The sequence below is a fragment of the Dermacentor albipictus genome, chromosome 1 (genome assembly GCF_038994185.2).
Source record: "Dermacentor albipictus isolate Rhodes 1998 colony chromosome 1, USDA_Dalb.pri_finalv2, whole genome shotgun sequence".
NCBI classification, from domain to species: domain Eukaryota; kingdom Metazoa; phylum Arthropoda; class Arachnida; order Ixodida; family Ixodidae; genus Dermacentor; species Dermacentor albipictus.
In genome coordinates, this window is record NC_091821.1 from 308,580,185 (window position 1) to 308,607,674 (window position 27,490).

General features: G+C 49.0%; 1 protein-coding gene across 4 annotated transcripts in view; it reads left to right on the plus strand.

The window, feature by feature from the left end:
• Positions 1–27,490, plus strand: part of LOC135907037 (uncharacterized) — a 101,940-nt gene that overhangs the window by 3,203 nt on the left and 71,247 nt on the right. For 2 of the 4 annotated variants that reach the window (XR_010565869.1, XR_010565870.1), the window contains exons 2-3: positions 7,656–7,899; positions 20,826–21,124. Coding sequence is in view for 1 of the 4 variants with exons in the window: in XM_065438712.1 (XP_065294784.1) it covers positions 7,656–7,899; positions 20,826–21,063 (482 nt within the window). In the remaining 3 variants the exon portion in view is untranslated. Of the gene's footprint in view, positions 1–7,655; positions 7,900–20,825; positions 21,147–24,197; positions 24,601–27,490 lie in introns of those variants that run through there. The other 2 variants (XR_011511287.1, XM_065438712.1) reach the window with 2 other exon arrangements.

The following is a 27,490-nucleotide window of genomic DNA, read 5'->3' on the forward strand; positions in this document are numbered from 1 at the left end:
AAGTTTCTCTTTCTCAAACCTTAACAATTTTTTCAAGAGCTGGTGACAGTGATATTCACAAGGTGATTGCGAGTCATAGAGCTGTCATTGTTTAGACTCGGATTTAGTTTATGGGTCATAATGTAGAACCCATGTTTCATACAGTGTAGTCCATCCTAATTCCAAAATAAGTCTTGTTTTTTTTAAGGCACATTGTCAATATAGTCACCGCGGTGAGGCGGGCTATTAGTTTCTGGACGTGATCAAGAGTTCACGGCTGCAGGTCGCTCCTGGTGATGACAACTTTCCTGTCGAAAGATGCGACCGTACGGGGACCTATTACGCTATTGAAATTGAGGGAATTCATGCAAATCAGCAGGCGTGGCATGCTGTAAAAAGGCATCCTGCACCTGCAAGACAATGCTCCTGCTCACAACTTGCATTTGTGGCAAATAAATAGGAGAAAGCTCCTGTGGTTATGAAATTCTTGAATCGCCAAACTCCATACTCTCCCGACCTTGGGCCCTCCGGTTTCCACCCCTTTGCACATATGAAGTCATTTTTGAAACGCAGGTAGTTTCCTCATAAATACACGCTCATCGCCGAAGTGAAGTCATTGCTCCAAGGCCAACCTCAGGACTTCTACGGGCATGGTCTTAACAGCTGCGTAAGATGATGACAGAAGTGTGTGGGCAGGCCTCGGTGGCAGCCACGTAAAGGAAGATAAATATGCAAACTTTTGTTCTCCTCAGCCCGGAGGAAGTGGATCAGGAAAAATCTCATAAACGACCCTGGTGGGTACCGAATTCGTTTGCTACATGCCGTCCCACAGGCGTACAGCGCAGGCTATCCGACTTATCACCTGCTCGTGCGCGGCCGCCCGCGTGGGATTTAAACTTTGGCCGCTCTACCTAATCGGTGTCGCAGCCGTCTGGTCTCGCTAATTTCGAACCTCCAACCACGCGAAACTTAAGGTCAGGCCACACGCACGCTCACTCCTGGCCGCTCCTGTCAGACGCCTTGGCAGACTTCGCTTCGTAATGATCGAACTATTGATAGCGCTTCAAAATTCGCAAGTTGGATGTGGCTGCTATCCGTCGCTCAAGCTGGTACAGGACAAAGCCGGTCCGCACCACGTAGCACAGCCAGACTGGAGCATGTGAGCCCTGTCGTCATAGGATAAAGAACCAGCTGTCGTGCACAAACCAAATTACCCTGGTGCACAGCCGATGACGGCACTGCGAACAGCGCTGTGGTAACTTCAGACGGGGGACTCGCCTTTGTCGTCTGCTAAGCTCCTGCTAAAGTAGCTTCATTTTCATTGCTCCCACGCTATATATTTAATGTATCATCTATGTAACCACCCCGTGTGTTAGCACAGTGGTAATGGCGTGGCGCTGCCAAGTTCGAGGTCGCTGATTCGACCCTGGCCGCATTTCAACGGGGGCGAAATGCAAAAACGCTCGTAGATTTAGATGCACGTTAAAGAAACCATGTGGTCAAAATTATACCGTAGTCCTCCACTGCGGCGTAGCTCATAACCATCATGGTTTTCGCACCTAAAGCCCCAGAATATAATTTGTAATGTAATCAAATTTCATAAAGCCACATCCCTCGTGGGCAGGTAATGTCATTACACGTGTGATTGAGCCATAAAACATCGCGCCGAGCGAGTAAGTGAAAGTCTATACACATTTGAAAATGGAACACGATCGCAAGGCTGATTGGTAAAATTTCACGTCGACTAAACGGCATTGTAGTTGAATAGAAATTTTAGATTTCGCACATAATTCTAGTCAGTTGGTGTTGCATATACCAAACTTTTTCTGACAAGAAAACTATCATAATTTTATTGGCAAGCGGTTGTTCTTGAACACCGGTTGCACCGCGGTCTATCGTGTTACGCAGTCTTCACGCATGCTTTACACTATTCCTTGTTTTTTTTCTTTTTTTTTTTGCAAATAAATCTCATCACGACTTCCTCGAGCACAATTTTGATGTTTCTTTAGGCTAGCATAAGACAGTTTCTGATCACCGCACTTTCACACTACCGGAAACGGCTCCGAAAACATCACTTTAATTGTCATCGTTGTCAAAATAGTATGTTATAAAAAGAAAGAAAATTAACGCCGGAAAGGCTGTGAGCATTTTATTGTGCCTTCGTTTGTGTGAGTTAATGCGGTTTGCGTCCAAGTACCGGCAAACCTAAGCTTCTCAAGTTTCTTGTTTTAGTTCTGAATACGTAGGACGCGTTCACAGAACAAAACACTTTGAAGGTCCTTGCAAAGGTCGCCGCTCGTTGCGCGATAGCACCGATTTTCATCGATGGGCGAACCATCGCTCGTGCAGTGTGCTCGCGGCATGTACGGCAGGAGCAAAGAAAGAGAGGGGTGTACGCCGAGCCGACTGACATGCGGGGACGAGCTGTGTCACGGTGAAAGTAAGCAAGTTTAAATAAAATTTCCTTGCGAAGGTCAACACTGTAGCGCAACATTACGTAACTTTTGCCCACTGATTTTGTCCGCCATTCCAGACCGCATTTTGCTGCAATGCCGCTAAAGCAGTGCATGCATTAACGCGCCGCATCGATCACGTATAGTTTACCGAGAATGGCATCGAACGTCTTTCGTGATATGCTTAACCCGCTGGGCAGCAACAAAATCGGAATGTCTGCGGCCAACGGAGCAGGCGACCGAACAGGCAGCACACGGTGCACAGCGAAACAGGATATTGCAGCGCAGACACTGTAGGTGGCCAGCTGCTGCAATTCATCGTCAAAAATGGGCCGACAAATCATTATGAGTGCGCCACGACAACGGAAGTGCAGTGACGAGAAACCACCGCCGTACACGCACGTATACACAATGATGAGTAGCAGACGACGCTAGAAGTCCAAGCGTGGTGACGACTGCGACTCCGCTAGATTTCGCAGGGAACAGTGTCCTGGAACATTCCGTATTGACCCTTTTCGCGGCGATCCTGCGGGAGCTGCCATGTTTGATCACGTGGTGACGCGTGGTGGTGACACGTGGTGACGCATTGCGCGTTCACAATGGGTGTGTATGACGCCGGTGCGGCTTAGCAAGCCTCTGTTTCGGGATGTATCGTAGGCGCTGACTAGGTGGACGACACGAAGTTTGGCCACAGCTTCAGATAACATACAAAATAGCTTTCGGAGCTGATTAAGCTATGTCCAAACGTCGCGAGCAGCGTATATAGTGCTTAATTTGTTCTAAAATCGGGGCAAAATATGTACTCCAAGCTATCCTAACTTTCCTATCACGGATTGAATCGAGATTAGTGTATTTTGCTCTTCGTTCATTATTTGGCAAATATATTGAAGCAACGACCTGTCACGTTTCTGACTCTACCTCGGTGCGGTCACTACGTGACAATTTTCTGCGCCGACCCGATCTCAGCTAGCGTCTTCTTGCGTTCCTTGCCTCTAAATATGCCGAAAATCACACGGAACATGGCAAGTTTGCTCTGCAACGATTGAAGTTGGAGTGAGACACGACCGCGCATATGGCCAGCATGGAGGAAGGAAGGGAGCATACCGCAACGCGATTGAAGCCAACCTGCTGGCCCAGCGCGCGATCTCGCGTCAAAGTGCGCGGTTGGTACGGCAGGGCAGCCGAACAAACGCGCACCGAATAAAACCTAGTGGCTGCTGGAAACCAAACGTCTCAGCGAATCTCGATTCTTGCTCCGTGATCTCGGTGCAAGAGGTCACGTGCTGGGCCATCTCTGTGGATTCGCGGAGCGTTCGCTTGGCAAGGCTGGCTGTGTGGCGTAATGCTTCCTCCTGTATTTTATGCGAAGCATATTACGAGAGCTCAACCCAGCTCCTCAGGCGCGGCGGTGTCGCCTTCAATACCACGTGACACCGTGACGTCATGACAGAGGTGAAACGGGGCTCCAACTCGCGCCGTCGCTCGCGGTGTCGCGGCGGTATATAAGCAGCTGCGCTTGCCTCTGCTAGACACTCACGAGGTGCGATGCCTCCTGGAGACAGAGCTGCTCGTTGGAATGAGAAGCGAAGGTTGCGGCGTGCTACGGAGACTGTTTCTAGGTGGCTTTGGCTCAACTCTTGCAAGATGGGCTGGGTGGGAATCGAACCAGGGTCTCCGGAGTGTGAGACGGAGACGCTACCACTGAGCCACGAGTACGATGCTTCAAAGCGGTAAAAAAGCGCCTCTAGTGAATGCGGTGTTGCCTTAGAAACGAGCTGTTTCTAATGCTCAGGCGTGCGTCGCTTGCTCAGGCGCACATTTTGTTGCCGCGCCGAACGCTGCGTTGCTCGACGCTCACCGCGTCCAATGTGGGGCGCGTAGTCGCTGCGCCGTAGCCCATTGTCTTACACCCCTTGGCGGGTCGACGGGAACGCTGTCGCGTTCTACTCTTGAAGGCGAAGCAGAGTAACGCATGAGTTGTTTCTTCGTCTAGCCGAACCAAATATAGCCAAGCAACAGCAGTTCACCAGGCTAAACAGTGGTTCAACAACTAAAATAAAGTCTAGTATGCTTCGCATTCTGGGCTTAACCTTAGCTAAGCCACAGCCATTTTTCCTTCCCCTATGGGGGCCAGTCATGCTTGGCGCCATAACTTTGAGCGATCCAAGCTCTGGATGACTGCGGCTCGTATGTCTCTCTTGGCTCTTACGCAACTGCTTGTTGCCCGCGCGAAAGGCGGCTTGGGAACCCACGCTATTTTTCGACTTTAGGGTCTTTAGGTTGACCCTAACGTAAAAACGCAGGGCTGCCTTGCGTTCTGCGCATGCTCAATTGTGGCCCGGTATCTTCTTGGGGCCCTAAAGCGCTTGGGGCCACAATTCTAAATCTCTCTCTTGTTTAACGAGCGGTACTCACTCTTGCCGACGTTTAAGGGCTAACGCCCTTTATTTCAAGGCTAGTGGGGGCGAGGAGTTACGGAGTCGCCATCTGTCGGAAGCGCCTCCCTTGCGTAGTACGAGGGATCACGCGGCAGCCCTCCTGGACATTTATGTAAGTACTCTCAAAACGAGGGAAGTTTTTGACTGTCGATGTAACAATCTTGGGCAAACTGAAAGCACAGAATCGTTTACAGACGCTATCTCTTTACCGAATACGTACAGTGAACGCCACTGCGCGCGGTCGCCACGATGAAGTCTCGCGAACCGGCTTCATGCCTGAAAGGTGTAGCATACGCTGAGAGTAAACTATGTGAAATATGTTCTTATAGTGGGCTATCTGTATAACCAAATGGAGCATAGCAGAATGAAGCCTCAATGCAGCGATCGCGCGGGTTCCCAGCGACCGACTGCGCGTCTGCATGCATGTCCGCGCACAATGTTCTGCTTTCGCTGTGAGCGCATTTTCACACCATGCCGTGAGCTTTAGGCCGCAGCATATGAGCATTTGACAGCACACTAGCAATCATTGTTGCGCGGACGCTATCAGAACTGTTGAAAAATAATTTCGTTATAGAGACTTCGACGCCAACAGCGACTCTGATGTGCCGTCGCGACGATTCAATCTTTTGTTGTCTTCTAATTTCTTGGACATTTCAGAGTTATTTCACAAGTTGCGTCGCGATGTATGTTTATCGGGCTTCTCAGCCTGCGATTTCCCTCTGCTTCTTTTTCGTAATCCAGTACATTAATTCATAACACAAACATGGACATGTGCCCTGCCTTTTTATTTAATGTGCGTCTTACCGCTCCCTTTACTTTCCAGTCAACTTGCCCGTATCTAGCATCAAAAAGTTCTTAGACCAAACCGTCATGACATTAGCCGGGCAGCGGGCGCGCGTCTCAGTGTGCGTTTTCTGCTACTCACCGAACATCGCGCAGTCCCGGCGCCATAGCAGAAATCTGCCTCGCGTCTGTGCTTGCTGCATACCCGAGTTGTAGCTGATGACGGTCTGCCGATTCTAAGTTTCGCCAGCCGAGCTTCACGCAGCTCCTTGCCCTGCGGCTACGTGTGAATAAGGCTGACACCGGATCCGTTGCGTACGTCCGGCACTGCGGCACCGAGCAGTAGCCTACCGTACTGCATGCCTCCGAAGACAGCCACCACCTATTATAGTACTTTCAAATGTTCTCAAGCAGACACCCAGAGCGGTAAAGCCTCGCCACTTAATCAGAACCGCGGCGCAGGTGGGACATAAAACTTTCGTTTTCAAAAGCTCGCTTCGGCGCTTCCGAAGCAGCCGACGCGGCCGCTATGTCCAGTATTAGAGTTGTAGGACGATCTCACCGCTGGCATCCAGTTATTAGGTTTGGTCTGACATGAACTACATGGTAGCTAGTCCATGCCGTCGTCCAACTCACCCACGCTTGGGACGTGGTTGTAGGGAGGAACTTGCTCTCATGGAGAACTAGGAGTACAGGATTTATTTACAGTATTTACATTAAAACCAGAGATACATTTCAACAGCCTAGCATGACTGCAAAAAGGAGCACGAAGCTACCACCACACAGCATACGAGCACAAAGCTCCAAGCACCAATCACACTCCTAGCAGCCGACAAACTGCTGCTTCAAAAGCCTCTGTCCTCCCTAGATCCCTAGCGGAGGCAAAACTGCTGTCCAACCTACCTTCGTCCAATCGGACCGTCCAGAGTCGTTGGGGCGCAATCGACCCGCCTTTGAGGGTCGAAGCTACTCTGAAGAAGAAGGCAGCACTGTGACTTTTCAATATAAGCGATGCTCCCTGTCATGGTGTACCCGAAATTCGTTCTCAATCCTAAGGTTGAACCATTTCCTTTTTCATGGACGGGCTTTTTAATAAAGCAGCGCGTAAATACTTTCGCATAAATAAAATAGTCTTGGAACACCCTCTGTGCTCTGCGTGCCATCTGTTCAACTATGCCTAAAAAAAAAAAAAACTATAACTGCGCTCTGGATAATGTTGCACGTAAGTGCCCGATCCCTTCGTTCAACCCGTATCCCCGAGCACGCCGCCGGCCTCCTCTCCGTGACGTCACTCGCCGAGCGCTCAGGCCTTCTCTTGTCTAGGTGGTGTTGGTTTGGCACGTTTGGTGCGTCGTAGGCGCCAAAATCGGAAATAGTGGCGTCTGCGTGAACATTCAAAATAAAATTTGAAGTGCGTGCCACGGTGACGTTCGGTAAGCGGAGCGCTGTGGGCATGCTCGGTTTGATTCCCAATAACTCCGCTTTTGCTGAACGTATTGAGGTAGTTTTTGCGGCAAACTATATCTGAAATAGCCTAATTTAACTTGGAATGCATTTCTCCACTTCGATAAATAGTGGTTCAGCTGGGCCCCTTTATTTAGAGAAATTGCTCACGAGCATGGCAGTAAGGCCTTGCGCGCACACACACATTGCATCCCGTTCGACTCTATTGTTCGAACCACAGTAGCTCTAGAGTCCTTGAATACTTAAAAAAGCGTCCTAAGCGGAAATGCGAGGAAATTAACCAGAGTGGGGGGGGGGGGGGGGTATTCTGTAAGAGTCCACCCATTTCGGCCACTGCTGATTGGATGCAGCTGTACGAGTGAGGAGGAGACGAGTGGCCCTAGCCAAGCAGCAGCGGCCGAAATGGACAGTCCACTAAGTGGACTCTTACAGAATACCGCCCCCCCCCCCCCCCCAGATATGTCTGCTATTCTGGGAGAGAAAACGGTGGTAACCACCAGTCAAAGCCTCGGCTATCTCTGTATTGGCCGCGTCGTAGGTGTCATGGCCGTTCAAGAACAGGATGCGGACGTGACCGGCTTTTACGTTCGCCTCTCTGGCGACCTGGAGCCAGAGACTCCCGAGCAAACTTCTTCCGGCTCAACCAGAAACGCTGCTGTACCGGCCGCTAGGACAGCACTTGCACCGCCCAAGCCTCCGCGGCCCCGAACCGTGAAACCCGTGCCGACGGCCTTCCCGTCCAACTGGAGTTCGAGACGGGGCCGACCGGACTACGCACTCAGGTCAGCGTCGTTGTTACGGAAACGCGACGTCCATTGTTGACTGCGGGATGGAACCAATGACGCCGACAGTGACGCGTGACGCCGTGACAAAGCCCGCAGCAGCTTGCGTCGCGAGAAAAAGAACAACAACAACAGCCACGAAGTGTTAATTTGTTGTTAAAAAATTTGGCAGTTTTGCCCGAAACTGCGAAATATTTTTGACAGTATTTGATCAAAACTGCAAAAGCAAGGTTTGACGCTGTGCTCAACTCCTCGAAGAGTGTTCTAACCAAGATGTTAAACCGGTCCCTAACCCGAACTGAAAACCATACCAGAACCAGAACCGATATTCTTAGAAGGTGCCAGAACTCGAACCGAACGTGAACCGAAAAAAATCTGGCTATCGGTACGGCACGAAATGGTACAAGTCGGTTAAATGCCGCAAATTGTTTTGTCAGGTCGCTAAAAAATTTCGCCGGTCGCTTAACACAAAAATTTGTTGCTAAATAGACACGAAAGTCGCTAAATCTAGCGATAAAATCGCTAAAATGGCTATACTGCCTACAATAAGGGTGATATTTATCGTATTTATTCATATTACCCTACAGGCGATAAAGGAGCATTTAATAGGGGAGTAAGAAAATAACAATGAGGGTCTCTCCCCCCCCCTTCTCCCTTTGAAAGGAGCGAACACCACATAAAAATACTCGAAGTGCAAAAAAAAAAAAAAGCTGAGATAACTTCTACACTGAAAGAAAAAAGAACAATGTATACACGAGCGCAGAACAAAGCGGAAATACGCATCGTTAACCAAAATTAAAACGACATCTGAAGTTACCATTGTTTGGAACATTCAACAGGATCACTTATCGACGCAATATCATTAGGAAGATTATTCTATAGTGCTATGACGCGTGGCAATGCTGAATTGTTGAAATACCGTGTGCGGCCAAAAATGCGTCTGATAGAGATTGAATATTGTCACGTGGTAGTGATTGTGACGAACACAGTAGCAAAACTGTAAATGGCGAACCTAAATCTTTATTGGACGAACTTGTACCCTCAAAAACAGGCTACACTCAAAGAATGGCGACAGCGGCGAGCAAAGTTGGTGATCGTCGAAAATCTGATCAGCGGGTCAAGCGCGTCGGCTTTTATACTTCAGTCATCGAAGGTTGCAGAGTAATCGCTGGTGCCCGCGTGTCTTCCAGAAAGTTCTACACCATTCGCGTCGCGCGATGAAATCAGATTACACAAGGTTCGGTGAAACAGACAGCAGATAGAATCATCGATAACTTTCGAGAAGAGAGAGAGAGAGAAGGGAAGACGGAAAGGCAGGGAGGTTAACCAGACTGAGTCCAGTTTGCTACCCTACACGTGGGGAGGGGAATGGGAGTGAAAGAGAAACTTTCGAGAAACTTCCGATACATGCAGGCGCGTCCTGCGCTGTGCGATAACATTTGTTAGGCGGTGAAACGTGGTCACCCGATAAAGATAAACAAACACGCGTGTCAACACCTCCCTCTTAAAAAGCCTCGTCCCGATGCTACAAACGTAAAAGAGAGCGAAACACAACAGGGTGCTTATTAAATAAAAGTAACAAAATAACAAAGAGACAAAGTTCAAAGTAACAAAGTCCACGAAAAGAAGGTCCAGCGCTCAGCTATGCAAAGTCCCAAAGTCCGTTAGCGCTGGTAGAACGACTTAAGTTGCACAACATGGACTATTTCGGTGCGAAATAGCGGCGTAAAAGCTTCTCGCTAAGTCGTCGTCGGCGTATTGGGGTCCGGTAGTATGCATGTAGAAATTTCTGTAAAGTTATTGTTGTTTGCTAATTTGCTTTTGTGGAATCTAATTTGCATTTGTGGGATGTGACCACGGGCTGAGAACAACGCCTTCCGACAGTGGTTGCCTGCCTACGCTGAATAGGAGACCGTCCAGTGTTCGTGGCGCCAGCTTATATGTCAATCAATCGCGTGCGTACCGGCGTTTCACGCATGGCAGAGCCCCCCACCCCTTTCCCTCCCTTTTATGGTCTCCGGAAATTGAAATACTCAACACAGAACCCTTATGTCGGCCGTTAAAAACCCGCAACTCTTTCGCTCTATACTTGCCATAACTGTCGGTGCGCATTGCCGGATTTAATAGTACGCCAAAGAAGACCTCCCCTAAAATTATTGAAAGTTTTGAAAGTGATTTCTTCCCACCTAAATTTGTCACCAGTCATTGTATGCGTTAGTCAACATTTGTGCATGTATCGCGCATGTGTACGTATACTTGCATGTACGCCGTACACGTGCGACGTTTGTAAATCGATTCGTCCGGTTCAGTCTGTGTCACCTCTTTCCTGGCGGGTAAAATATCAATGCCTACCCCTGCGTTTATTTGTATGTCTGTTACTTGCGCATGTCAAGCTGATCGGGGCGTCTTATACAGATGAGCATCAGCCAGAAACGGCGCTCTCTGTAGGAGCCATCGCCCGAACGTATAGGTGGACGAGAGCGACAGAGGCCAGCGCCGGAAGCATCGTCTCGATCGCCAGCCTCGTGGAGTCCTCGGTTCGCCCGAAGAGGAGTCAGTAGTGTGTGTTCCCCGCGCTATCACCGAGCAGGGCGAAGGCGTAGCCCGCGCTGACAGCCGTGCGTAGAGGTTGGCCGCGAGGTAAAACATCAGTGTGACTGGAACGCTGAGCGATAGCCGCATGGACACAAGTACTGATCATCGGTGATTGCGGCGACCAGAAGGGCCCTGAAGACGCCGGTGACGAGGGCGAACGTGGCCACGGCTGCCTTGACTATATGCGACCGCCTTGCAGGAAAGGCCACACGAACAGGAAAGCAAGGCGTGTGCCGAGGTAGGCGCTAGCGTTGAGGATTGGGCGAGTTGGTACTGCATTCTAAAACTGGTACAGCGCAACATGGAAGGGAACCGGCCGAGCCGGCCAGAAGAAGGAACAGAGCGCTGACTTCCAACTGGTTTTATTGGTAGATTGCACAAAACAAAGGTAGGCGACGACGAGCACTTCAGGGTCGAGAGAGACGCCGCGTGCTCCGCTGAAGCGTCTATCCGGCCAGTTGGTCGTCGTCGTCGTCGTCGTCGTCGTCGTCGTCATCATCATGATCATCATCATTTCAGCTCCATTCCTTTCACTTAATGTCAATTAGAATATCTGCTATCACTGTTAGCTCTCTGGTCCATACCGCTCTCTTCCTGTCTCCTTAACGTTATACCTAACATTCTTCGTTCAATCACTCTTAGCGTGGTCCTTGTTTTCGAGCTTCTTTGTCAGTCTCGAAGTTTCTGCCTCATATGTCAGTACCGGTAAAATACATTGATTGTACACCTTTCTTTTTAATGATAATGTAAGCTTTCAGTCAGGGTCTTACAATGTCTGCCGAATGCACTGCAACCCATTTTTCTTCTTCTGTAAATCTCCTTCTCATGATCAGGGCCCCCGTGAGTAATTGACCTAGGTAAACGTACTTCTTCACAGACTCTAGAGGCTGACTGGCGATCCTGAACTCTTGTTCCCTTGCCAGGCTATTAAACATTGTCTTCTGCTTATTAATCTTCAACCCTTACATTCTCTCTGTTAAGGTCCTCAATCATTTGTTGTAACTCGTCTCCAGTGTTGCTGAACAGGACAAGGTCATCTGCAAATCGAAGGTTGCTGAGTTATTCGCCGTCGATCCTTGCTCTATAAGCCTTCCCCAGTTTAATAGCTTGAATACTTCTTCCAAGCATGCAGTGCATAGCATAGGAGAGATTGTGTCTCCTTGTCTGACCCCCCTTTTTTTTATACTTATCTTCCTACTTGTGGGTAATTAAGGTAGCTGTGGAATCTCTGTAGATACTTTCCAAGATATTTACGTAAACGTCCTGTACTCCTTGATTGCGTAATGCCTCTATGACTGCTGGTATCTCGACTGAATCAAATGCCTTTTTGTTATCTATGAAAGCCACATAGGGAGGTTGATTTTACTCTGCGGATTTCTCGATTACCTGATTGATGACATGCATGTGATCCATTGTAGAGTATCCCTTCCTGAAACCTTCCTGTTTCCATGGTTGACTAAAGTCCAATTTTGCCCTTATTCTTTTGGAGATTATCTTGGTGTGTGAATATTTTATATAATATTGGAAGTAAGCTAATGAGCCTATAATTTTTCAATTCTTGGAGGCTTCTTTGTGGATTGTGAATTGTGTGGATTAGTATAATGTTGGCATTCTTCCAGTTCTCTGGGACACTTGAAGTCGATAGACAGTTCGTATAAGGGGGCGCTAGGTTTTCAAGCATTATGTCTCTAGCATCTTTGATTAAATCGACTGGTAGTCCAACTTCTCCTGCCGCTTTTCCCCGTTTCATGTCTTGCAAGGCCCTTCTAACTTCATCGCTAGTTATAGAAGGATCCTCTGTAACTTTTTCATTACTACTTCGAATGGAGGTATAGTGGCTGCTTTGAGTATTGTACAGGTCAGTATATAATTCTTCCGCTGCTTTTACTATATATTAGATTGCTGATGATATTATCTTGCTTATGTTTCAGTGCATTCATATTGGTTTGTCCTATATGCCAAGTTTCCTTCTCACTGATTTCAGGCTGCGTCCATTTTATATTGCTTCCTGTCTTTCTCGCATTATAATTTCGAATATCACTTATTTTCGCTTTATTGATTAGTTTTGACAGTTCCGCGAATTTTATCTGATCTCTTGAGTTGGACACTTTCATTCTTCGTCGTTTCTTTATTAGGTCCCTCTTGGGGGAGCTTACCTACTGGTTGCCTTAGTGCCTTACCTCCCTCTTCAATTGCTGCTTCCAAAGCCAGCCTAGTTGCGGTTTCATTCATTGCGTCCATGTCATCTTCATCTCTGTGTTCTAAGGCTGCATATTTGCTTGCAAGTGCCAACCTGAATGGTCTGCTTTTACCCTAACTGCGTCTAGGTTGGCCTGTTTCTTCATGACTAATTTGACTTTTTGTTCCAACGCTTAATGAAGAAGGTGTTCATTATTCGCAGCTTATTCCTTTCCGCGAATTCTACGAACATCTGTCCTCGAGTGTTCCTAGAAACCACGCCGTAGTTGCCAATTGCTTGTTCACCAGCCTGCTTTTTGCCCACTTTTGCATTGAAGTTGCCCGTGACTACAGTATACTGAGTTTGCACTTTTCGCATCGCTAATTCCTCATCTTCATAAAACTGCTCTATTTGATGTTGTTGATGGCGAGCTAAATGAAGGCTAGCTGGAGCCACCTGCGCCTCAGCGATGCCGACCGCGTTCGGCTCGCGACTTCTACCGTCTCGACTCGCGCAAGTTGCTGCAGTTCCCTCCCGAGGTGGGCTCGGCACTCGATTGCCGCCACGCCGTTGATCCTCGCCGCTCGTAGGGCGACCTGCTCGGCCTCGTGGTTCTTTGCCACGAGCCAGGCGTGTCTCTTTCACCGTGCTGAAGGCGGCCAGGAGCAGCGTGGCCAGTGCCGCCACCCGCAAGTGCAATGCAAGCCTTCACACGTCTACGAGGACGGAGAACATCGGTACCAGGGTGGCCGAAACCGCCGGCGCGATGGTACAGTAGAGCAACCTGATCAATTTGGCCGTGACTTCGTATATTGTGATGTACACCATGACGAGGGTGGAAGACGACGCCATAGCCTCGGCGTCCATCACGACGTACGTCTGGAAGTTCAGCGCGAGCGAGCTGCCCAAGGTGGTCAGCAGTAGCCCAGAGAGGGACACGACGGCGACTGCTTTGCGGCCGACGCGATCGGCGGCCGCTCCGGCCAGCGGCAACGACAAGATGTGGTCAAGGGGTACGCGACGAAGTGGGCGATGTCCGTCGTCCACATGCGACTGCACACCGCTCGCTGAGGATGGTGTTGCCGTGCTCGGTGAACTCCCACCAGGTGCAGGGCACCACGCGGGTAGAGGGGCCCCCGTCGGGCGGTTCCCGTATTGTGCGCCGGCGCACAATACGGTTCCCGTTGGCGTCTCGTGAAATGGCCATTTCTTTGCAGACGGCCACGCTCAGCCCGGCGAAGGCGGCCGGCCGCAGGTAGCAGTAGTCCCTCTCTCGTAGAGGCAGCCGTAGGATCTTTGAATAAAGGAAACAGACGCCGCCGACAGTCGCCGAGATTAGCGGCGAGCGTACTTGGAACGTATCCTCGCCAAACGGCATGTAGCGAGCTTGGCACTTATCGACGATTTCGGGGCAGTCTGCGTCCAAGTCCGGCTCCCTCGGTTGTTGTTGCTGTTTCCTCGGTTCCGCCTGCGGACCAGCAAGGCCATGATTCACCCTCTTCGCCTCAATCGTCGCATGACTGCACATAGGCTCTGATGATGGTAAGCCAGCTATGCTGCTTTTTAGACGTCTATTTCCACATCTATTTAATGTCAGTCATATTTGAAGGGTCACGTTAAAGGCCCAGTGATTTTGCGGTATACCATATTTGATCATCTGCACATGGTCACATTAGAAAGAGAGAAGAAGTGTGTGTGTGATTGTAAAGAGTAATATAGGCAAAATAGAAGAAAGAAAATTTTGCGCGCTCTAGAGTACTTGGGGGCTTCGAATGCTGTGATAGGTGAGTTCACAGCTGTACTTATATTAAAGAAAGGAAAATAAGGAATGAGGCACGACTTAATTATTCTAATTATACTTTACTTACTTTATTTAATAATACTTTACTTACTATTTTACTTTGCGAAATTCAGTTGGTTCAGTAACTTCTTTCCGTTACACGAAAGACCTGCGCAGTTCAGAATGATTTTTCGCTAAAGGACGCTGACACGGGGCCCTTGACGCTGTCGCGTTAAAAGAGCTCAGACACGAGCCTATGTATCAATCACGCACTAAAGGTGCAACACATTTACAGTCGGGCGCCCAAGCAGACGTGGCCGACGTGATGAAATATTTTGGTTCCGGACACGGCGCAAGAATTATTTCAAGAGAGGAATCTGTCCGATCCGCGAGATGAGATTATACGTGAGCGTTAAAAAGCGAAGCGCCAACTGTCTCTCAACAGAGGACACCTCAACCGCTTGAGGTGGAGTGTAAGGAAGGGGATATGCACGGACGTGCCTCTGCCGCTCGCGACAGTGGACAGCGCAGTGGCGTCACACCAGGTGAGGAGGAAACCTACGGTTTCCGGCGCATCATAACTAAGAGATGGCGCTTCAGGCGTGCGCCATATATTTAGGGGCTTTGGTTTCTCATAAGTTCACTGAATAAAACTGAAACGTAGCGACATTCCTCCTCGCCCGGCCTCTCCTTCTCCTGGCATCCTCGCAGCTCGCTCTTTCTCACGTAGCTCGCCCTCGCAGTTTGGTCGTTCGCTCGGAAACCGCCCATAGATTACGCGAGGTGAGACATTAAAAATTGTTGGGTGTTGGCGCATGAATTCTTACCGTATTTAAGGCTTGATCATTGAGTGCTGTTCTAGGAGCGATGATGAAACGCTATGAAACTGGCAGAAGCAGGTGTTTTTTATGCTTTTGAGGCGCGTAACTGCGCGCTTGTTTTGTGGCTTCGGGTTGGCTGCCTGCTTCCAGTTAAAAAAAAAAAAGGCCTTTGAGGTTAGTTTGGTGGACAAATTCCCTTTAGTGTCGAGTACTAGCACAAAAACCACAATTCTTTGTCTCGCCACTAATGTATACGTAATGTACACGATGCTTATATACATGCCAGATCTTTGTTTGAGTGTTATGTCGTCCACGGCCGTGCGTTGTACTCGTAGGCAAGAACAGTCTCGCGGCTTGCATAGATCAACCCGCTTCGCGAGTTATTTCTATTGCATTTATCAGATTCTTTATTTGGCTTTCTAAAGACACTTTCCCGGCGAGAAAGGGCTGCGATCAAGGTTTCACCGGTACACGCCACAGGCGATGCGCTTGCGTGTTTGCAGCATTATGTATGCCTGCCGATTCACCAACTCGGATGCGTTTGCGCTGCTCGAAGTGCGTACGCCTGTACTTGCGTGTACCCAATCGACTGCCGTGTGTCCAGTTTGTGAAGCTTCATAATTTAATCATCTTAGTACCACGATGACCGAAGGCAAGGCGCATGACATATTCGCATGAATAACGCGAGCGCCATTAGAAACGTGGGCGATCAACGCGGAGCATCTCAGCTGTTCTCGTCGTTTCGTCATGACGCTGGCATCTCTCCATGCAGTGAAACTGGTCCTACGTTTTTATGACAGACTGATGCCGTTGGCTCTCAAGCGCAAACATCACAGTGGAACCCGTACCTCATTTGTGAACAAAGCGTATGCAAGGGCGAAAGTTACACGTGGAAATGGTTTCCATCAATGAGCGCTTTCCCCCTTTGCGCAGTTCCAAGTCAGTATGAGCCAACAAACTCGTGCACCACTTTATCCTGCCGAGCCGGCGAAGCGGTGCAAGCCTACTCACAATAGTCAAAATCATTTGCACTGGTAGTGAACAGCTTGTCCTCGCAAAACATATTTACGGTGCCTAACAAAAGCATGGACTGACGCCTCGTGTTATCTGTTGTAGTACTACTTACACTTTTCGCGTATAGTGGAGCTGTGATACTACCGAAAGAATGCTTACGCATTAAATTATTAAAATGATTTCACGCATACAAAAAATAAATGTATCACATATTCCTGTAGCTAAATTGGCTCATGGTCAGTAATATAGTTATGTAAGATAAATATTTCTTTGCAATTTTCCATCGGGGAACCGAAAACGCATTCGAGTGCCGCGCGTATTCCGCGGCGGCCTGTGTGATGGGCCTGCCCTCTTCTGCCCCTGACAATATGTCCGCCGGTGGCTTCACTCGCTCCCGTAGGCGGCCGCAGCAGCTGCCATTCCAGAAACTTTAGTGTTCAACCTCCTTGGTTCTATATCACTCTTTTGAGTGACGCCGAAGGGCACAGACGTGCCGACTGGTAATGCCCGCGCCCAAGCTATAAGTTCTACAGCGAAGCTGTATATATCGGCGGCGACGAGTCGCCATCTATCGGAAGCGCCTCGCTGGCGTAGTATGAGGGATCACGCGGCGCGCTTCTCGTAGGCTTTGCTGTCAGCGCTCACTGAAAACACCACGCGCGAGCTCTCCCGGACATTTCTGTGAGTACTTTCGAAACGAGAGAAGTTTTTTACTGTCTAAATAATAATCTTGGGCAAACTGAAAGCACAGAAACGTTAACCGACGCTATCTCTACCGAATACATACAGTGAACGCCATTGCGCGCGGTCGCCGCGTCGGAGTCTCCCGAACAGGCTTCTTGCGTGAAAGGTAGGTAAACGCTGAGAGCAAACTATGTGAAATATGCTCTTATAGTGTTTGTATAACTAAATGGAGCGTAATATAATGAAGCCTCAATGCAGCGATCGCACAGATTCGCAGCGGCCGACTGCGCGTCTCCATGTCCGCGCACTGTTTCGCTTTCGCCGCGTGCATGTTTTCGCACCGTGCCATAAGCTTTAGGCCGCAGAATATGAGCATATCACCGTATACAAGCAACCATTGTTGCGTGGGCGCTACCAGAGCTATTAAAAAATAATTTCATTGTATATACTTCGACACCTACGGGGACTGTGATGTGCCGTCGCGACGATTCAATCTTTTTTTTTTCTTCCAAGTTCTGGAACGTTTCAATACTATTTCTCGAGTTGCGTCGCACTGTATGTTTATCGGTGTGCTCAACGTGCGATTTCCCGCTGCTTCTTTTTTGTAATCCAGTGTATTAATGTATAACATAAACATGACCATATGCCATGATTTTTTTTAATGTGCTTCCTACCGCTCCCTTTCAACTCCAGTAAACTTGCCAGTATCTATAGCATCGACAGGTTCATAGACCGAACCGTCATCACATTAGTCGAGCAGCGGACTTGGGCGAGCGTCTCAGTTTTCCGAACACCGCAGACCCGGCGCCGTAGCAGAAATTTTCCTCGAGGCTGTGCTTGCTGCATACCCGAGTTGTAGCCGATGACTGTTTGACGGTTTTATGTTTCGCGAGCCAAGCTTCACGCAGCTTCTTGTCCTGCGGCTACGTGTGAATAAGGCTGACACCGGGCTCCGTTGCGTACGTCCGGCCCTGCGGCACCGAGCAGTAGCCTACCATGTTGCGCGCCTTAAAAGGCAGCCACTACCTATTGTAGTGCTTTCAGGCGTTTTAAGGGGGACACTCGAAGCGGGAAAATTTCCCGCTTCGAGTAGCCGACGCTCCCGAAGCAGCCGACGCGGCCGCTATGTCCACGTGATCCCTAATAGCACGTCACGGTGACGGTGGCGCCAGCTTTTCCAGTGGTGGAGCTCGAGGCCAATAGCTGTCCTCCGGCGGTGGTCAATGTCTGTCCGTCTACACGTTGCGTCGACAAGAAAGAATTTTCGTCTCCAGTTTCTTGCGAATGCTCTGTAGTTCTCAATCTAATGTACGCATTTTGGAAAAAATCATACTGAAATCGGCTGCGTTTATCATTCCGCTAGTTTCATTTACCTATAATTACTTAGTTCACAGTGAAGTGGTAAACGTTACAGAATTCCCGTCTGCTGGCAATACATGGCCGTCTACGGAGGGAGTATGGTTACAGAAAACGGCTGTAAATCTGTAATCTGTAATCTGTAATTTTTTTGTCTGCAGGATGTGTCTGCAGGATGTGTGTGGTCGCCATCAAACCGTCTATACAGCAGAAGAAGCATAGGCTAGCTAAGCGGGTCGGAACTCAAGCAACTCAAGAGCGTGCAGAAGCAGAGGAAAGTGGTAGAAGATAAGCTAGCCAACATAGAAGTGAAGGGCCGCCATCCCACAAAGCAGTGGTGAACGCTTCGATGCAAGCACGGCGAACGGGGCTGTCGCTGACGTGCCGGCCGCGGAAGGCAGCATAGCGAAGGGCGAGGATGAGACGGAGGGAGGGCGTCGCGGTCCCAGGTGCAGCTTTCGGCGGCGAGGAAGAGCAAAAACACGCGTCGAGTTGCCTTTGTTGGGGATTCAAACGTGCATAAAATAGATCCGGCGATAATGTGGTAGATGCAGGCGAGCGATTCCAGGTTAGCGCGCTTCCGGTGAAACCGATTAAGGAAGTGATAGCGAAAGCCAACCAATGCATGTTGGACGCAATGGAGGAGTGGCACCTATACCCGCGGACAACTTTCTGTGGCTATGAAGGGAAAGCTACAGGCACGTGGCTGCTGCACATGTGTTACCGCGCCAAGTAGCCCGGCAGCGTTTGACAGTGGTTTTGGTTGCTCGGAACAGACGCTGAATCGGCGCAGTTTCCACGTGCGACGGTTTCGCATTTCTTCAGACGCGGAAGGGAAAAGCCGCAATATGAATAAACCATTACACTCAGTGGTGTGTTCCGTCATATTTAACTGTTGCTAATAAGGTGTTTATGTTTTCTCTTCTCCAGCCTAAATGAACGTGGATTGAAATGCGGGACTACTTTCAGAAGCGCTCTCACTTGTGCGCGCTTTGCCTCGGTAACTTTCCCTTCTTGGCCACAGAAAGTTGTCCGTGAGTATAGTGGTGATAATGGCCGGGGTGATTGACGTACTGCAAGGACATGTCGCGAAGCACATAACAAACGGGATTACGGACCTGCGGAATGTTTCAAAGGAGGTGTTAATGGCAGTGTGCATGGTGCGAGATATTGAAAGGCAGGGCTATGCAATTGAAAGGGCAATGCTTGCACTAAGTGAAGTTTGGAGGCAGTGAGTTTTTTTGAGTCCCGGACCAGGACGAATTTTTCTTCAACTATGAGGCTTTTCTTTCGAGGAACCCGTATGGGTTTCCTTTGTAGCAATTGCTACAAACGGGTGGATGTCTGATTTTCCATTTATTCACGATCATTGGCATCAACCGAGAAGTGCACCGAGCAGGCTGCGAAGGCGCTTTTGTGCGTGACATCTTCTGCGGGAACAGCACTTTATTTTAGAGCGCACCTCTTTGGCGCCCGTTCCCGCGTTTCGCGTCGCCGTTGGCCTTGCCGTTGTGCCTCGCCGTAACCAGCTCCGTAGCCGCGTACACCGTGCTGCTCTAGCTGCGCGCGCTCCTGGCGCCACCTCTCGCGCACGACGCGAGCCTTGCTCTCCCCTTGTCCTCCAAAGCCGGATCACGTTCATGGTTATATTGCGCTCAGTTTTACACAGATGATATTAAGAAAGGACAGGACGTGGACGGACGTAGCGCAATCACGGATCACGTGTTCTCGCCTATCCTCTTGCCCCTTTCCTCGGCGCAGCGCCGTTGCGGTGACTTTCGCCGCTACTGTCCACTCCGCCCTCGCCGTCCCTTCTCCCGCTGTCGCGGCACTGCCGCGGTGCCGGCGGCGGGCGCTCCTTGCCGCCGTCGCGCGTGATCCATGGCTCTCCATTCCTCCGTCTCCGCGTCGCATGACTGTACGGCTTTCAGCCGTGTCTCTCGCTTCCCCGTTTGCGGGGTGCGTTCCTCATTGGCATTTGTCGCCTCAGGCAGTGCTTGCGCCTGGCTGTCCCCTTCTCCCGCCTGTACTCTTGCCCTATACTTCCCCTTTCCTGGCGCAGTGCCGTTGTGGTGACTCGAAATACAGTTATAGCGTTTCGTCCCCTTACTTCTACTTCGTACCTCAACCTTGTGCGGCAACATTGAGACCTACCTGCCTGTGAACGAATGAGTTTGTGACCTCTACTTAACACCCCTGTTCTCCACCAGTTTCCTCATCCCACTTCAGAAGAAACATTCAATAATCATTGCTAATTCCGCCCCCCTCTCCGCGGCGGTGACCCACTATAAGATGGCGCGTCGCCGGAGTGCCGGCTCGATAGCGGCGGATCGCGGTGTGCGCTGCCCAATCTGAAACGCGGAACCGCCTCCGTTCGGCACTGCGTGTTCTGTATGTGGTTGCCTGTTGTTGAAAATAAGGAAGCAGCTGCGCTAAAAGATGGCATTACCAAGAAGCGTAATCGTCGGCCAATTTTTTTCTCTTCTTTTTTTAACAGCGAGCCCAAATTCTTACCGACTGACCGTGGATCGAGGAAGAGTGCGCCTTACACCAAGGCTGGGTCGGCGATGCAGTCGTCGCAACTCCTCGCTGAGGCTCCTGTGCAGCGTCGCCGGCTCCTGAAGCCATCATCGGCGAGGCCACCCACGCCGTTCGTAGAGTTGCAGCCCGCAGTGCCGTCGCAGTTTCAACACCGGGCGCTGTCGCCAGGCCTGCGGTACGAGTGGCGGGTGTGACACGCGCTGCTGACTCCATTCCACTCGCCGCCTAGGCGAAAACCTTCAGATTGACGACGAAGTAAACACCTTCTGATTGTTCAGTTTTTACAGCGAATCTGTATACATCTACCGTCCAAGGAAATTTTCGTGTCGTTGTTGGCGTGGTAAGCACAAAACTCCCCATACGTGGGCCGATCCCGGAGATGGTTCAATGCCGGGCCGACCTGCGGCGGAAGTGCAGTTCGCCATTAAGGGCCGATTTACGCTCGAGCCGCCCATCGCCGCAAGCCGCACCGCACGCGTGCGGTCGCGCGTAAGATTGCACGTATCAAACACTTGTGCACAAATTTCGGTTTACAGTGTGTAAGGTATACACTGTGCACACAGTGTAAATTTGTGCACAAGTGCTGGATACGTGCAATTTCTCGCGCGACCGCAAGCGTGCGGTGCGGCTTGCGGCGATGGGCGGCTCGAGCGTAAATCGGCCCTAAGGGGCCCACATACACAGCTTCGCTGGTCATCCTTCTTCACAGAGGGGAAGGGCACAGAGTTGTTCCTTTTTTTTTTTGCGAATATTGAGGAGCTGTTGCTGGGTTGCCGCGTCGCCGGCGCAAATCGAGCGCAAAGCGCGTTATCTCAGTCGGCTCCTTTCGAGTAAAGTTTGTGTTCTTGGACACGTAACGGCCAGCGCGTCGGCTCACTGAAACCACAGGCATCCAATCTGTCATTGGCTCAGCCAAGCAGCGCTTCTCTGAGAGTTATCGATCGGGAATATATGGGCTTCATTTCGGGTGCTGATGCAGGTCTCGCAGTATTTTGCAGCGCGCTGTAGAAGTGTCAGGTGCCTCTCGACCACATCGCAAGTTCACCAACACAGTGACATTGAGGGGCAGAGGAAAATGGACTCGTTGATACGGATTTGTGGTGTTACTGACTGCGCTGTAAGCACTATAGCATATCGCCGCTAGTGTTTCGTTTCCCATCTTCGTTCTTGTTTCCTGTATCACGAGAAATTTTACGTAAATCTAGTGAGTCGTGTGTTGTTAGCGTCTTGTCTTTACTGCGCTGTTACATCATGATAGCGGTGCTGACCTTCGTGCTAAAATACACTACCCAAGCAATTGGTTTTTCACGAAGGTTGCAGCTAATGCACTCGCGAATGACAAGGAAAAAAAGAAAGCGACAGGGACTCGCACTCCATCGCATTTCACATTTCGTGCTACCGCACGATCTAGATGGTTTCCGTTGTGTGTCAAGATTCTACAACCGCTGTCGCTTAGCCCACGTACTTTACGGCCACATGTGGGGAACGTTGGGGGCACACTTGAACGAGCTTGGCTGCACCACACTAAGATCTGCACCAGACCCCCGCGCGGGCTCCTGGTGCGCCACGTCCAGGGGACGATGACATATCGCTAGCACTCCACGACCAGGGGGAGTCTCGCAGAGACGTCAGACCCCGCACACTCTCAAGTTCAACAAATGGGCAAAGAGGGCGAAAAAATCGCCCGCCGCCGCTGCTAACAAAACAAGCATAGTAGAATCACTTCGGGATGCTTACGCTAGTTCCAACAGTTCCCGCTAGAGGCGCCATAATAAGCGCAATTTTATCTTACACACTTTCTCTTACAATTACCGAAGCATGTTTGTTACATAAGAAACAGGGCAAAACTATCATTGATAATTAGATAATACACTATTTATTAGTAAGTTTATTGTTTCTTTGCCCCTATAAACGCAAATAGCGTTCAGCATCATCGATCTTTCACGTGACCTCTGGCCTAGATTTAAAATTTTACCGGTATTTTCGAGTGCACGGCGGCACGGATTCATTCGTTCGTACACTCAGATTGGTTGCTTCTTTGTTTCTAAAACTAGTTAATTGCGCTTTGATGTCTCGCGTTATTTAGCTTGGGGTGAAGTGACGTGTTTGCAAGCGGACATGTAAGCCCAAAAGTTGGGTATCGATCGTGAGACATTCGGAACGTCTGCATCGCAACGGGAGCTGAATTTTGCTGCGGCTGACAACGGCAATAACGGTGAGTCGTTTAACACCGCTGCTCGAATCGTTATGTAACATCCGTCTCATTAACTTACAGGCGGGGACAAGTTAACGAACTAGAACCTGCATTACAGCAGTCAGGATCTCAGTTGCTGTTTTCTAAATAAACCTTTACTTGCGAGGCTATCGTTATACACACTCAATCAGGAAAGAAAGAGCGATATCGTAACGCGCGTCTCATTTTTCATCTTATTGTAGCCGTGGTCATAGGTGACTGAGTAGCCTTATCAATGTACATATAAAACTTTATTTCGAGTCCGCCGGCAACTTCTTTCGTCCACAAAACCGAATAATCCTTTGGTAAAATGAAGTGAAAGTACAGTTTAATGTATTAAACAGTTGCAAGCATGATAATTCACCCATATTTCGTACTTGTTGGTTCCAAATGTTCTTGTTGTTCAGTTTGGTTTACTGTAGGGCATTTATTTTTGCAGTAGTGAAGCGGTGCATCACGTTCGTGCAGAAAAATAATGCATCGGTTCTAATAGCTTCATGACTTTCATGAATTTTCTTGTGGAACGATCATTGTGATTAGTGTATAAATGAACGCACAAATGTTCTTATTTGTGATCTTAATGACACTTAAGCTGTTGACATGCATTGTAGTTAGGCAGAGTTCAATTTTATGGACAACAGCAATATTTAACATGCTGCTTAAGCACCCTAGAACAAACTGCACATTTGCATGTGTTCTGTAGTCGCAAACCATTACAGTATATATGTCACACTTTTTTGCATTTCATATTGCAAAATTGTGCGTTCTCAATTTCTGATTCAGTCAAAATTTCTGTGCCAGACATGCAGTAATAAGGACGGCACCAGTATAAAGCAACACACTCCACGCACTAAACAGAAGCTGCTGCCTGCTACAACAAGGTCGTTGTGTAGACGTTGGCTACTACTACAAGGTAAACAACGCATGGTTCAGAAATAAATATGTTTGATATATGCTGTATTGGCTTGCTGTTTGTAGCAGATATGAATGTTTGTTCATATTATGGTTCAGTATAATTGGTTCGAACATAAAATAAAACACACATGAGTTTGCCTAATCTGTGCTGTATCTCGTGTCACCGTTCCGCCCCAACAGAGTCTATGCCATGCACATCTTGGTCATCACAGGAGCTCCTATCTACACCAACAGGAAGGGGCTGGAGCTGAATTTGCAAGGCTTTTACACCACGAACAAAGAAGCGCATGCAGAAGAATTTGGATGAGATACCAAGTCTGCAGAGGACTGCGCCAAGACTGAAAAGAGCTTCGATCGGCCAACATTCCACCAGCACGGACATTTAGCTGAGTCATCCAGGTAATTCAAGCAGGACTTTCTAGAAATTCTTCATGTTCAGATGCACCTGCAACTTCTGACCAAGCACGGACGACGCTGGCCAAAAGAGTTTCGTCAGTTTGCCCTTAATCAGCTTCCTGGCCATGTCAATTCCATTTGTGCCAAGTGTTATTTTTCTTCTATAAATGCAAGCTTTTTCATTGCCCATTCTCGTTAGAGATCATTCATCGTCATCCAAACATAAAGGTCAACCGATTCTTCGCTGATACTTAATACCAGTCATTGTCTAGTAGGCTAACATATCTGTAGCAGTATCTTCTAGTGTATGTTGTCATGCACAATTCCTCTCCTGAAATAGCTGATGCAGCACCGGTATGGGTCTTGCATTAACCTACACACCGTGTGCTATGTACCACTTTATTTTCTTGATGTTTAAAGCCTGCAATGCTTGCAGAGCAGAGTGGCTTCTCTCTTGAATGTAGGCTTTCTCATTTTACATATTCCTAGTTTCGTTGATGATTACTCTTCTTCCTCGATAGCCTGGGTCTCTGCGCAAGCTGCATTGAAGTGATTGATTGCAGAATCTGGTTTTGTTGCCCCACTTGGTTGTGCAGGGTGTCTACCAACCGGGAAAACCGGGAAAAGCGGGAATTCTCAGGGATTTTTAGTAGTCTGGAAAAAGTCAGGGAAAACTGAGGGAATTTGGGCCTCCATCAGGGAAAATTAGCGGCAATTTTACTGAAAGGGTCGAAAGTCGCAGTAATGCTGGCTCGAGTAACAGACAGGAATCGTAATGAATCGTCTTTGACGCCCTGCCGTCGGCTGGAGGAGTTGCTAGTGTACAGTCAAGGACTGACTTTCCGGATTCCCGATAATTTGGACGGCTTCGCGGCACCGTCACGTACCCCACAGAGTCAACGTATCAGAACGTGTGAAATTTCCGACGCAAAAACTCTTCGCCGTCCGATTTTCCGGACGTTTTGCCGTGACGGCAGGTCCGAAACGGCAATAATCAAAGGAACCACGGTTGCCGTTTTGATTGCTTCGCCACCTCGAACCGGCACTCTCGCACGAAGATCCGCTGGCAGCCGTTGCCACCACTGCGGCAACGCTAGGCCTAGCTGCTTCGACGTTCGCTATGAAACTTCTTGTCGTTGGGTGCCGAGTTTTTTATTGAAAGAATTAGCTGCTGCCAGCAATGGCATGGACTCCGCCTTTGTGATCCTCGCGATTGACATAGAAAATGCCGGTTCCTGAAAGTCAGCTTCGCCTCTGGAAGAAATGTTACTTGGTGAAGCATACACAAAAGTATTGCAGTGAAGCTTAACAAGCATGGGAAGGGGCTATTGCCACGGAAAACAGTATGTATTCCTTAATTATACACGCGTGCACCCGGTATTTCCTGTCACATTACGAGCACCGATATGTCTAATATGTGTAGCGACAGGCCTTCAGAGCGTTTTCGAACGTGCCTGTGGCGGCTTGAGTCCCTAAGGGCAGTAAATGACACGCATTTATTTTTTTGCAACTGGCCGAATTTTCGGACGTTTTCGCGGCCCCTAGGGAGTTCGAAAAATCGGTCGTGGACTGTGCAACTGACCAAGATGCTTCAAATGGTCCTTGGGGCGAACTAGTGGCGGAAGGAGGACAGGATCAGAAAGGACCTACGCATTGAGGAATAAACGGGAAAGGAAGCTTGCTGCCGCCGTTTTGAAGGAGCTTGAGCTCAAAAAATAAAGTTTTGGCTGATGCCGAGATGCAGGTGTCCCTCATCCAAACCAAAATAAACTCTTTAAAGCAGTGAAACACAACACTCGGGCGTCGTGCGCGGGCTGAGAGTATTTCAGTATAGTTGAGGTTGACTTACGAGTGTTGAGAGAGAATCTCAATTGTGACAGAATTCCGGCCCCGTACCCCTGAGATTGCAATCAGTTGATAGGAATAGCTCATATTCGAAAATATTTGCTTCTATATGCATCTTTTTATTCGTATTTGAGAATGTCCGACTCCATTGCAATGTTTTTCGAAGACACGTTATTTGCTGTGCATTTTACTAACCACTGCCTTCTATTCTCTTCTTGAATAACATAAACACTACTTTTTAGTATTCAAATTGGATTAAGTCGCTTCTTTAATTTTTTTCATGTGCCTACTAGGGAGTGACAGCCTCAGGCGACATGTTTTCAGCCCGTCTTGACATAAAACATAGTTCTGCATCACTCAGGGAAATTTGCAATGGCACTCAGGGAAAACCTGGAAAACTCAGGGAATTTGGAAATGTCAACTTGGTAGACACCCTGTTGTGGTAGCCGTGTTACGTTTTTCGGATGTGGGAGCCTGGTCATTTGCATTGGTAAGCAATCTCTCAAGGTAAGCATTTGCTCCTCCAGTCCGCACAGTGACATAGACTCCCTGTGTACACACACCATGACTGGTGCACCCTGTTCGTTCGTTCCTGCTGCAACGATGGGAAAATTGTGCTTTTGGCCTACCTCGGCGTTATTTTACTCAAAACTGAGACCAGAATATGTGCTTACATGGTTCGAAGTGTATAAAGTTGATAGCCGTATGGGTGGAAAGGCCCACAGTAATGGCTGCCGAAGGTGATTCCCACGAAAGCGACTTGTCCATATTGAGACGAAGTGGGACACCAAGTGTGAGCGACACAATAGCGGCCCTCGAAATAAAATAAACATGCAGGTTGGAAAGGAGTTAATGCTAAAATGCCGGGTAGTCCATGTCGCTGTGTTGGTTGCGGCAGCAGATGCCTGCGTCACCTGATTGCTTCGCAATGGAAGTTGCTCATCTTCAAAGGCAACTGTCGGTTCAAACATGTGCGACGCCCTGTCCAATATGCTTGTACCGCTGGTTGTCGCTCGTTACCAGACCACCACATGCGACGAAGGCAAGCACTATGCCTGTAGGTAGGTGGCTGAATGTACCGTAAGAGACCTATGTACGTGAATGCTCACTGTTGCCATATGGTTCGTAGCCAATGTATAATGTATTGTCTGAACTCTATGCGGTGATTGATTGCTGTTTAATTTTGCTGTTATCTCACTTGGTTACGGTCGCCATGTTATGCTTCTCGGATG